This window comes from Mercenaria mercenaria, chromosome 7 (assembly GCF_021730395.1).
Source record: "Mercenaria mercenaria strain notata chromosome 7, MADL_Memer_1, whole genome shotgun sequence".
NCBI classification, from domain to species: Eukaryota; Metazoa; Mollusca; class Bivalvia; order Venerida; family Veneridae; genus Mercenaria; species Mercenaria mercenaria.
Genome location: NC_069367.1, coordinates 12,347,563 through 12,361,440, shown reverse-complemented (window position 1 = coordinate 12,361,440; position 13,878 = coordinate 12,347,563). Strand labels below are relative to the sequence as shown.

At 32.4% G+C, this 13,878-nt stretch overlaps 1 protein-coding gene across 5 annotated transcripts in view; it reads left to right on the top strand.

Annotated features, from left to right (window-relative positions):
- Positions 1 to 12,932, top strand: part of LOC123554917 (RNA-binding protein RO60-like) — a 62,963-nt gene extending 50,031 nt beyond the window's left edge. For all 5 annotated transcript variants that reach the window (XM_053547577.1, XM_053547578.1, XM_053547580.1 and 2 more), the window contains exons 4-10: positions 2,880 to 2,966; positions 3,203 to 3,304; positions 3,640 to 3,733; positions 5,006 to 5,196; positions 5,650 to 5,768; positions 7,547 to 7,699; positions 12,786 to 12,932. In XM_053547577.1, coding sequence (XP_053403552.1) covers positions 2,880 to 2,966; positions 3,203 to 3,304; positions 3,640 to 3,733; positions 5,006 to 5,196; positions 5,650 to 5,768; positions 7,547 to 7,699; positions 12,786 to 12,874 — 835 coding nt within the window. In that variant the 3' untranslated portion in view covers positions 12,875 to 12,932. The remainder of the gene's footprint in view (positions 1 to 2,879; positions 2,967 to 3,202; positions 3,305 to 3,639; positions 3,734 to 5,005; positions 5,197 to 5,649; positions 5,769 to 7,546; positions 7,700 to 12,785) is intronic.
- The last annotated feature ends 946 nt before the right edge of the window (positions 12,933 to 13,878 follow it).

The following is a 13,878-nucleotide window of genomic DNA, read 5'->3' as shown; positions in this document are numbered from 1 at the left end:
TCAGAACATTGTGTACGCAACTTCTTCTACAGTTTCCATCCAGCTTAAATTATACATCATCATCATGAATTTGACATGTGCCTTTTATTTGCCTTATATTTTATATGCCTTTTTCTTTTTCATTTATATTTTGTTTCTGTTATGACCCCTTTTTGACTTGAACATATTTCAGCGACATCAAAACATTTTGTGCTCAGTTCTTACTACTGTTTCCATCCAACTGAAATGAAACTTATATTGTATACATCATCAACATGACGTGAACATGCGCATGTTATTGGGACCTTTACCGGCTATGTTACTTCTAATTTTCCATCGATAATTGGTGCCTTCTAATAGACATTCTGTGTTGGACGATTATTGCTGCCTTCTAATAGACATCCTGTGTTTAAGAAATAATTAATCTGTCCCAATAGTAATTATTGTTATTTTATATTCCTTTTATTTTTGTTATTGTATCTCTGATATTGTTATTCAATATTGTGTCATTTATATTCTAAGTCTTACAATTGTTATTCTGTATGTCGTTATTCTTAGTGTATGTTCGATATTCTTGCGGTGAAAGTCATTATTGTTATTCTATATTATGTTTTTGTTATTGTATGTCTTATATTGTTGTTCATTGTCGTTTCATTCATATTCCAATTATTACAATTGTTATTCTACATGTCGTTATTCTTATTGTATTATCGATATTGTTATGGTAAAAGTCATTATTGTTATTCTGTATTTCGTTATTGTGTCCGTCATTCCGTCCGTCCGCAATCTCGTGTCCGGTCCAATACTCTGTCATTCATCAACGGTTTTTGGTATTACTTGGCACAAACGTTTCCCATAATCAGACAATGTGTTATGCGCAAATCCGGTCCCCAGTCTCATAGGTCAAGGTCTTACTGGTAAAAGGTAAACTGGGCTTTTTTACACAATTTCGTGTCCGATCCATATCTCTGTCATTTATCAAGGGATTTTAATATTACTGGGCACTGACGATCCCCTTAATTAGACGACATGTCGTGCTTGAAACCCGGACCCATGTCTCAAAGGTCAAGGTCATACATGGAGGTCAAATTTAAACAGAGTTTTTTATGCAGTTTCACATCCGGTCCGTAACTCTGTCATTCATCAAGAGGTTTTAATATTACTTGGAACAGATGTTCCCCATAATCAGACGACGTTTCATGCGCAAAACCCAGACCGCTATCTTAAATGTTAATGTCACACTAGGAAGTCATAGGTAAATGGTCTTTTTTTAATGCAATTTTGTGTCCGGTCCATAACTCTGTCATTAATCAAGGGATCTTAATATCACTTGGCACATGTTTTCTCCATTATCAGACAATGTGTCATGCGAAAAACCCGGAACCCTACCTCATAGATGAAGGTCATTATTTTTAACATAGAAGTAATATACAATGCTTATCTTTTTAATTAATCTTTGAACAGTAAGGGGCATTGGGTTCATTCTTTAAGTTCTTACCAAACCCCTCGGGAGGGGTCAGGTCAATGACACCTAGGTCGTTAGTATTAAAAATAGAATTAATAGAAAAATTGGATTTTCTTAGGAACCGACATGCATCAAACCGGCAAGAAAACAAAATACAAAATGATAAACATTATCAACAATCTGGTACTGACCAAACAGTAAAAGTAAGAGAGTAATACTCTGTATTTCTCGATGGAAACGTGGTCTACTTTCGTTTATGAGAAGCCAATAAAAAACCTTGTTAAAAATATGGGAATTAATTACATCATTCCAAGCGATATAAATAGCACAACGACGATATACAAATACAATCACATAACATAGAATATGAAAGACATGATATGTAAATAGAATTATCAGATACTGAGCAACAGTAATGACTTTTACCGTAAGTATATCGAACACACAACAAGAATAAGGACATATGCAATAACAATGGTAAGACTTAGAATATGAATGACACGACATTGAATTACATTATCAAAGATAAGATTTAGAATATGAATGACATGACATTGAATAACAATATCAAAGATACAATAACAATAATGAAATATAAAACATACAAGGAACATAAAAGAAAAATAACGACATATACAATAATAAAAGAAAATTTTAGAATATGAATAATACGGCATTAAATAACAATAACAAACATACAATAATACATGTAATAACAAACATATATAATTTAGCAACGTTTGACATGCCATAGGCAGGAGATAGAATGCCTGACGATTAAGACACGAGAGCGTAGTACTCTTGCTTTAAACTAGCGTTCGCATCCGACCGACTGCTTATATCTTATTAACTGAAAAAAGTATTGGAACATGTTGATTATTTCGATTCTGACAAAGTAAATAATTCGCGTTTTACAGTTCTACACCTTTGACTCAATACGTCACTCATTAGGTCAATATGTTATAACAATTTTCCCCCAAGGTTAGAAAGTGTTGCATTGCTTACGAAACATTTCGATATTTGTTTTTAACGGATATTTGAGAAGTATTTTGTAAAGTAGTCTAACATTTCATAATCAAATCAAATATATAAATAAAAAAAAAATGATAAAAAGTGCTGAAATGTTTGTTTGATTCTAACTTGTGTATAACGTCACAACATTATTTAATTTACATAAAACTTTTTATACAACTGAATAATATTAGCTTGTAGAACTCACAATGTGGTTACATCATTTAATGCAACAATGATAATCTGTGTTGGAATCAATGCAGCATCAATAATTGGTGCAATCCAATAGACAGTCGGCTTATTCTGATGAAGTATTTTCATAGTACAAAATATACTAGTATGTTAAAAGAATACAAAGAGGCGTTTTATACCTAGATGTTTTAACATGCTTTGTCCCATTCAGTATCTTTTTGTGTGATTTCAGCTACATTCTAGAATGTGTGAAAAAGAGTCCAATAAATATAGACAGGCTGAAAGAATTTATCGAATCTGGCGAAGATGTAAATTCCTGGTAAGTAGTTTTTTCGAGTTTAGAAATTGATAATTTATGATAAATGGATCTCTTTACCTCATCAAACTTTCGTTGAAATTGCTTAAGTTTCTTTTCTAAAATTGAATACCATCGTTTATCATATTAATTACACAAAAATACCCTTGCTAATTAGCAATAGTGTTGAAATTTGACAAGAATACAAAAAAAAGACAATACATTTTGACTGCAGGCTTACGACTTTATATTCGTTGCAGCGACAAGGATGATGAGAGAACGGCTTTGCATGAAGCTGCATTAAAAGGAGAAGAAGAAGCCGTCGACGTGCTGCTGCAAGCCGGAGCTCATATTAAATATAGGTGAGATTTAAGCCTTTCGAGGCATAAGCGAGTCTGTGAGAAATTCCCTTGGAAGCATGAAGTGCAATTAAGCAAAATAATAGAGTGTACTCACTTTGAGGAAACAAAATTTTCATTATCTTCCACGGCCTCTCTCCGGGAACAGCTTAAAAGAAACTCTGTTTTAAGGTAACGACGAATGGTCTCAAAAGTCTAGAAAACATAAAATTCTGTTTCGTTTTAATTTTTTCAAAACTATTTATTTTGTTCACATTCAACACGAACATTGTACAGCATCCTGAAGTAATGAGTCAATTCTCTTATATCCAACATAATAAAATGTTTTTGTTTAACAGAGATACTCATGGTAATACTGCACTTCATTTTGCTGTACAAAGTGGTTCGGAAAAAGCCTGTGATGTATTCAAACGTCTTCTTCCGACAAAGGAGGTAGGGCAAAATAAATCTGTTACTCGTTACATTTATGACACCTCATAATTATTATCAAGGTGCGTTTTTTTTCTTTTTGTGCCTCATAAAAACATTTAAAAATATGTATCAAAAATAATGAAAGCCAAGAACAATTTTTCTAACTTTAAATATTTGTGACTTTATCAACAGCACAAATGGTCTGAACAACAAACAGTGACCCACAGTTATATATTGTTAAAATAGAATATATAACTATTGGTCGAAGTTGAAATAAAATATAACAGGGACGGCCGTTTTCCTGTGTTTTCCAATTTGATTCCAAAACATCTATGCATTGTGATTTATTTTCGAATTTGAGATAAAATGTACTTTCTGTGAAACAGATTTCCTTCCTATTTGCCATAAAAAGTATCGGGAAAGCATAGAGTTTTATAATTATATTATTTAGGTATATCCAAGCTTAAATGTTCTTATATTCAGATGCCTAACAAATGCTATGTGGCTTGAATTTCTTCTATATGCAAAATAATTTTTATCACTGCTTTCTGATCAAAATAGCATTTTCTACGTATCGTCGGATTTTTATGCCGACATGTTAAGATTAAATATTCGTTTTATAAGAAATATAATGTTCACGTGTAAGCTTTCACCACTGACTCATTCTGTCACCTTTACGTTTGTATTATTTATGAAAGGCCTCGTCTGACGTTTATATAAGGTATACATTGTATATTGAGTAAGAATCGTTCGGGGGACTCCGCGGCCGAGTGGGTTCGAGCCTTTCATGTGAGGAACCATCAAGCTGGCTTACAAAAGGTCGGTGGTTCTACCAAGGTGCCCGCTCGTGATGAAATAATGCACGTAGGGGCACCTGGGGTCTTCCTCCATCACCAAAGCTGGAAGGTTGCCATATGAGCTAAAGTTGTGTCGATGCGACGTTAAACAAAATAAAAGAAAATGAGAATCGTTTGAGATATGACGAATTGCCCAGCTAGATGACATTCAAGATGAGTTTATTTTTACGTAATTTGGTTTGAACATTGTACTTATACTAGGTATTTAATATGTTTTTGAAATAGCTCCTGAAATGTTCCAGATGTGTTATAATGTTGGTAAAATTGTGTTTCCTTTACAATGGTTGCACATATTCTCTAACTGTATTTAAAGTTTTGATGCAGTCAAGACCAATATATATGCATAATCCTTATAAATCTTAAGTAAGCATAACTTTAGATAGATAAATTGATGGCTTTGCTCTGTTTATATTTTTGATATCTCTTTAATTTATAGAAACTTGAAAAAATATGTGGCACTGGGCCTGTACACGAAACCACAAAAAGAGGTAAACATTATACTCAAACAAGGAGTGAGTACTGGATTGATACGGCTGTATCAGTTAACGAAGAAGGCTTCAATGTTTTAGATCTTGCGTTAGAGAAGATTACGGCTGCTACTAATAATAAAATTAATGAAGAGAGAAGGTAAAATGTGTTTCATTTCTAACGAAACTGTTCATTTTAAACGACACAACAATAATATTTATATGATATAAGTGGAAATACAGAACACGTGAAGGGATAGTTGCGTCCAAACTAATTGTTTTATTAAATACATACTATTTATTAGGTAAATCAGGGAAAAGAACATTTGAAGATAACAGGGAATGAAAAAATATCATTTGGTAGCTTAAATATAAATTGGAACATGTATTTCGGCAAAATTTAACTCAAGAACATGTTTTCATGTTTTGTTGTCAACACTGTATAACATACTTCATTTGGTTTAAAGATGCCAATTTTAATGCCTTGATGATGACGAATGTGAATATCAAAATGCCTGCAAGACAGATTTCTATCGTCCTGGTGACATTTATTCATTTCCAATAAGAACACAATTTTCAAAACTTTAAATATATAATTTCCGTTAAACTCTAGGAACATTGTCCGGTATATAGTTCGGGAAACTGGTCTTTATTGCTTGCTTAGACTGCTTCGAAATAATACCAGAAAAACATTCAGCACGCCTTTTCGGGAACTTATAGAAAAAATGCCAGGTAATTGTTCATTTTCTCTTATACATACATTAAATTTTAAGGGATGTATTGAAATAAACACAGCGCAATATATATTTTATAGTCACATACTTTTTCGTAACATCATGATATTCTATGTTGCCTTTGGGAAAGCATTTAACCAATAATTATGTATGCTCCTGATATAAACAATTTTCTGGTGGACAGGGAAAGTTATTACGGCCAAGCAATAACATCAATCTATCGTTCAAGTAGAAAAATGCACATGAATTCAAAATAAACGCAGCCTCCTGAAACAAAACTCCAAAAAATGGGTCTGTATGTGCGTTTAAAAGATAGACTTATACACATAAACCGTCTGACTTAGTAAAACAAATAGAAATCAAAGACAATACAAACGCGTTAAAGAAAAGTGTAGGGCACCTTCTTGGACATGTCAGTCGCGGAATCACCACTCGGGAGCTTAATCCGGCTTACTGCGCGCAATCCCTCACTGGTTATCCAAACCATATTCAAAAGTTACGTTAACAGTAAAACAGAGTTATCCCCCTCTGGTAAATCCTTCACGTGGTTATTGGTAACTAAAGACATAGAAATGCTCATTCAAAAATATTTTTAAACATAAAGCACCAAATACATAAGTCATCAATGCATTTGCAGAAAGCAGGTCAACTAGAAAAACATAATTAAGGGACCGACGACACAATCAATGACGAAAGCCTAGCGCCCAACTGCCAAGGGTGAATAACAAACATGTGGCGTGTCTCTAAATAACTGGGTCACACCCTCTTCCAGTTAAACCAGTTTGAAAATTTCCATTAACCAGCATTTTTCCGAAGTTTGTAAATAACTTACCCATATAAATCAGGTTTTGATAAACCTCGTCACAGAAGTGCCTTCAAATTACTATGAATTTTATAAATTCCTAAAGTAAAATATAGTAGAAATATTCCACAATTAATGTTAGCGGTAGCCCTGTTGAAGGAGTAGTAGATAATTAAATAAAATTTTACTTATTACGTTCATTGAAATCTTGAGCATGTCTACACACTTCAGCAAGTCTGATTAATGGAGAAATATAGACCCTATAAGAAACTGCGCGTAGTACATCTATATGACGGAAATTACCATTACCAGGATCACAGTAGATGTATTTTGTCGCAAATTGTATTATCTATAGCATTTTAGGTATATGGGAATGTAAATTAAAACAAAAGGAAAGGGAAAAAGCGAAACATCAATATTCGAGTCGTAATCCCGAACTGGGACTTTCCAAGTCAATGTAGGTACAAATATCGCCTATTGTTATATAAACAATTAAAGTTTAACCTTTAATACATCAGCCTTTCTTTGAATTTACAAGCCAAACTGATAATATTTTCTTAAGGAAGATATGTCAGCATCATTATGTATTGGATTAATGAAATAAGGTTGAATTTATGTCCATGTATGGGTTGAATATTTTGACATATTTCAATGCTACAAAGCGCAATCTATTTATAAAATGGTTTGTTTGTACCCACAGCACGTGCATGAAACTTGGGGAAACCAAACGTAAACCTAGTTCCGGAGTAAACCTAAGCTGCCGGGGATAAATAGTATAAAAATGGATTGTCCATATTAAAATTTTCATCCAGATAGCGTGTTTATTGAAAACCTATATACATTTAACCAATTGATACCGTTTCTTTATACTCTTGACGATATATTGTACTGTGTAATTGCATCAACGTTTTAGGTATATATAGCAAAAATAAATGTCGATAAAAGTAATATTTCTTGTATTTTTATGGCATAAGAGGTTGCATTGGAAGTGATGAATAAATGCATTACAAAGAAAAGGAGTGAGGTTACTTTCCATTATGAATTTTTGGATGACACTTACTTCCTGAAAGAATGGCCGCCGAAACATGATGATTATCCGTCTACATGGGAGCACCGTTTGTTAAAAGGTGTGTTTGTTGAAGTTCTGCAAGTTATGTCGGCAATGTGATTTTATCAAATACAAATAGTAAAGACATAAGTAATGAAGGTATAAGTAATATTCCATAATGTGTATATATAGCAATCCCTCTTGCTAGAATAAATGCAGATGAATTAATTTTAGGAGAAAAAAAATCTTATTCAAATGTACTAATGCATATATCAGCTATGAAGGTGCATCCATTTTAATGCCGCCTGTTTCCTGCTATTCTCAGCGTAACATTCTTTACCGTTTCATCCGTTGTTTATTTTTACTTTTCCCCTGAAGAAGACATGGAGCCGAAACGTTGGAATATAAGTAAATTGCATAATGACTGCGTGTTTGGTTATTAACCACACCATGGTGAAATATTTTTGAAATACTTAGTTGCCTCACATTCTTCAAACTTATTTTGAATATTCGAGGAAGAGAGAAAAATAATAGCAGATTTGGTTTACAAATATTTGTTTTTAGAGGTAATGAAATGGACATAAGTCCTCCATCCAAGAACTTCCTTAAAAGGAACACGATCATAGAACAAAACTGAATCCACTAGATGACACAATGGTCCGTTGGAACAAAAATAATAATGTTGAGTCAAAGTACGGGCATGATTTTGACGACCACATCTAGGAGCGTAAGAATGTTATTGTGAATGTTAATTCGATGTGTAAGAAAACCCTTTGAAAACATTCCCGTACGAAATCTTCCGCCCAGAAAAAAAAACTGAAAAAGGTTGTAAGGCAAATATCGCTTATTGCAATTGAGGTTTATATAACACGGATTTCGCCTAAAAGCAGGAATATGCTGCGAAATTTCTAAGGCGGAAACCAGTTTTAAAAAACTGCCCAGACGATATTTAGCAGGGAAAAATGTGTCTAAAAAGTCACCTTAAGAAATCCTTAAAAAGCAAAACGTCTGCTTAAGAAAAAAAAACATTTGGTTAATGGAAATATTTAGAAAATACTAGGTACAATTCTACATGTATATCTTTATTATTTATACATATTCATTACCAACTTTTAGTAACATCGATCTATCGGAAAATCGATAAATTTGCCTATATAAACAAAGAAGGAAAAAAATACTTAAATTTAAATAGAAAAAGTTCTATTTGGAAATCAAAAATTCGATACCCCACAAATTAAAGTTTAATTTATTCCGGATATTATGAATATTTTTTTAAAAAAATATTTTAATATTTGGTTGGTCCTTTTTGACCTTAAACAGACCCACCTCAGTTCATATAGACTCTGTAGGAAACGGGTAAAAAAAACTGACTTTTTCAAATATAACAGATAAAATGAGATATTTTCCGCAAATAATCAAAAAATCGATACCCCTAAAAATGTAGAAAAATTATTCAATTTTCGTTATGTGTAATTTGTTTTAAATTTTATAATTGTTTGTTTGGTCCTTTTTGCATTTTAGTGTGTACAGTGAACATTTCTTAAAAGATTCCGGCTTCTTCCGCCGTTATCCGTAAGTACTCGGAAGCTGTTACGGAAAATATTGTCGTCTGCTAGTCTGACTTTGTCGGTACAAATTGTTATAGCTCAAAGCCTATGAACTGTAGGCAACTTCACATTGAGAAAAAAAAAAAAAAAAAAAAAAAAAGAACAATCTGAGATTGTAATTAGACAAATTAAAACAAATTAATTGTTGAACTCAGAAACGCCGAAACCTAGATCCGCTGTCGTTTAAAATAACGCTATGGAGGATTTAGTGTTCAATTCGCATTTAATATACAAATGCTTTTAATTTTCATCGCAAAAAATACTTAAAGCAACTAATTCTTACGTGTTTCCATAAAATATAGTCTGTCAGTAATATGAGTTTCAAAGTATTCTAAGAAATATAGCGATGGTTAATTTCCAGATACCTATATTATTTTTTGCCGATCGATCTGGAGACTTTTTTATTGCCGCGGCGGTCCGGGTCCGATCTCCGACGCGGTCATCTTTTTTTCTTCATATAGGATTTTTTAATAATTTTGAAACAAAAAAACCCATCATTTTCTATTCTTCATAATATGACCAAACTTTAATTTGAAAGATAGCCTTGATGAATTGATAATTCTGCATCTTTCCGAACCTACTTTGTATATATTATTCTGTAATTAATGCGTGTTTTTGGTACATTCTTTAATCATTCGTTTTAAAAAATTGCGATATCTATTATTTGTTTTAGTCTCAAGATTGCACACATCACATTAAGCATAAAATGATTTTATTGTAACAAATATCTTAATACCCTTTGACTTTTATTGTGTATTACAATATTGCCTAGGGGTAAACAATATCCGGTCAGTGTTGTTTCAAGGCGGGTCATAAAAGATATGTTACCCCACTTACTATAAGTGATAGGTATTTTTATGGTTTTTGCGTTGTAATATATGTCTTTCACTTTCTTCTGTCTTTATATAGTCTTTTCCCTTTCTTTCAGGATTTTTTTTTACGATTTTTACTCTTATTTCATGAATGACAGTAGGAAGAATCAGTACAAATTTAGAATTCACATCGTTAATAGAGTTGTTCCGTACATATTTACTGAGTAAAGATCCTGGCCCAAATTTCACGAAAAATCTTAAGTTATTACTTAGTTAAGTCTGCTATTCTAAAATTGAGATATTGATGAAGTTATTGTTATTTAATGTTTTTTTTCCCCTGTAACAATATATTTATAGTTAAAGTATTCTATGGTAGTAGTATTTGTCAGCAGTACTTATTCAAGTCACGCAAATATGATATTTCTATTTAGGCACGATATAATTAAGAAACTTAATCGTTACCATGCTAAATTACAATAATGAACTTGTCTATCTTTCAATTTGGACAGTACTATTAATTATGAAAAGGGGTGCATACCAAAAAAAATACTGGCTGAATGGCAGACAGTGCAGATCATGATCAGTCTGCACGGATGTGCAGGCTGATCATGATCTAAACTGATTGCAAAGGAAGAACCAATCGTGTCCAGCATGGTAAGGGTTAAGTATTTCCTTTTAAAAGTATAAGTCTTATTTCTATACTTCTTTTTCTTTAAAGCGACCGGCCTCCAGATCGTTCGACAACAAAAATACTTTTTAGATATCTTGAAAAAAGCTATATTTCTTATGAAGGCTTCAAAACTAATTACTGACAAACTTTATGTTATGGAAATACATGAGAATTTGCTGTTTTTACTACCTTTTACGATGAAAATCGAAAAACGTTAATGATTCAGAATTTTGAAAATATTTTAGAAACAAAAGCTCATATTCTAATGTTCATAATATGCGAAAGAAAGCGCGTATAGAGGAAGTATATTCGCTTTCTAAATATTTTAGATAAAACATTCATATTCTTGAATATTTATTTTATTTACAGACAGTTTCTTGTGCGTAAATATTTCTTTTCTGTACATAGGTATACGTTAGCATGATGTTTCATGTATTAAAAAGAAAGTAAATCTATGTGTTCGATGTATAAAATGTAACGATTTCTAAATATTTTAGACAACATATTCATATTCTTAAATATTACTTTTATTTGACAATTAATAAAGTATTATATAGATTTTCGACTTGTTCCGATTTTCACTTTAATAATTATCTAAACTTCATTCAATTTAAGTAAACCTCCCGCCTGTAAATGCATCAGATACTGACTAAATTTTAAGCTGTTAATTATCGATTTTCCCCCGTGTTACTACAACAACAACAGTTAGTACGGAAATCAACGAATTCGTCCGGTAGCGATGATATCGGATTATTGGTTTTATTGATTTTATGATAGGTAGATCTGTCCCGCTTTATCGGTTTCGAGATGTTACTAAAAGTTGGTAATGACTGTAATTTTCAATTTCATCTTTATTAATAATTAATGAAAAATACATATTTATGACAAAATTATTAGCATAGTGCTGCAAAACTGGTTCTATTTTATTTACAAGTCATAAAATTCACCGCCTATTTTTCCGCCTAAGCTTATAGGCCGAATACCGGTTAACTTAACAGGATTCCATATCCGTTTTATATTAGCAGGGAAAAAAAATTAAACGGATTTTAGGCGGGCCCCTGCTTAATTGAGGCAAAATCTGGTTTAGTTTATCTTATAAAATTTTACTATTAACAAAGTACTTTGGCAATTAATATCTAATTTCGTTTAGATTATGTTTGGCAGAAACTGGTCATAGCTTCACATAAATGTCAATATACAAATACATATGATATAAAGTATATGGTTAAAAATGCAGATGTCGAGGCCCTGGGAACAGAGGCCAAATACAGTATACTTGAAACAAACAAAATCCTTATTAATATTACAAAGTTAAGATATACTGGTAGAGGCTGACCTAACCGCCACATTCTCGATATCGACATTATAGGATAAATCCCGTTTTCCGGTACTAACCACCAATAAACACCCGTTCCTGTTTTCACGGTGAGGGGGGTATCGGCCATTACGCTATATAGCGGTAGTGTTTAGATTATCATTTTTTTCAAGTTTTAAACAAAGAAAATGAATAAAAAAAGTATGGCAGATTACCATTAAATATTATTGTAATTTAAGATGTAGCAAAAATATCCTCAAAGTTTACTTTATTTTTGAAATTTTACCTTTTATTCTACACTACCGCTTCAGTGGCTCGCTACCGAAGGTGTGAAATTATTCGCATTTTTCAAGGTAAACAGATTACTTTTTGCAAAAAAAAATGTTGCCGAGGTTGTAGAATAGTATTTCAATTGTGATAAAGTAAGAACTTTCCGAAATCCTTATCTTCTGGCAAAAATAATGGCTAATATTGTACACGGTCTTTATATCGGTTAATCTCGCCAGCCCCCCTGACCCTATTTACGGAAATACCGGAAAACGGGATTTATCCTTAATGTCGATATGGTCAATGTCGAGAATTAGTAACAAGTGGACAGCAGATAGCCGTATGTAACAGACTTTCATATAATTTTTATTACTGGATGATTAACAAGTTATTTAAATACAGATTGGTTTGGTTCGATAAAGTCCGTAGGAACACATGCGTACGTTTTCATGGTTTTAGATTCTTTATCTTTATAGTAATTATTATATTTACAGATACCGAGAAACTTGAGGCATACACAAATAATATGAAGAAGATGAAAACCAACCACCCCCTCTGGCTGATGGTATTACATTTATTTTAACAAATCAGTGAATAGTCGAAACATCGATCCAAGTTATATCAAATGTAATATAACCATAGAAGTATATTGAATTTCGCAGATGTTTACTCAATTTTTTTGACTTGCTTAAAATAGATATGGGCTAAGAGCCGTTAAACTAACTCTCAACTCCATTAAATAGCTGCAGCATACATCATTTTGAATATCATTTCATGTGGTGATACTAAGCATTTTCCCAAGTTTATTTTCCTCACTTACCCATGGTTTAAATTTACAGTAGTAGCTCTTCACTTAACCCGTGATTTTACGCATCAAGTTTGCCTTGGCGACAAATGGATGACTGCAAAAACTGCCTCAACACAACCTATTTCGGGCAAAACTGGCATTCGATATGGATATAATATATATGCAGATATCAGTAGGGGGCTTCTTTCAAAACAATTTCTTTAATCATCATAATTCACGCTTATCTTGGATAATATTCAATATTTGAGATAAATAATGAAGAGAACTGAAGGAATCTTAGATATACCACAATTAAAGATTGAACATATCCTTGTCTGAAGTTCATACATTTCATCAATTTCTAAATGTACAATGTGGTCAGTTGCCCAAGCGCTGTAGACCACCCGTTTGTCTGCTAAAGTATTAGACCCATTATCGTTAAACGCCACATTAGGAATTTTATATCTTTTAAATTATGCTCTGAGTTATATATATATAAATGTTTGGCGTAGTTGTTTTTCAGGAAATCAATCTGCAAGAAATTCATATTATATCTTTTGTTATAAAGTATGACCTGTTCTCAAATACGAAAATGTCAATCCCTGTTCTTTTTCCATCGGGTCTGTTATGAATACCTTCATAAGGTTTTTTTTTTCATTTGGCTGTCCAAGTCCTGTCAGTTTTCACAATGACCAATTATGTTTCTAATTTCTGCTGCCATTCTAAACCAGAAAGCTCGGCTCTCCATATCTATCCCGACATGTACAAAGCAAATATAACAAGTTGACAATGTGCTCTTT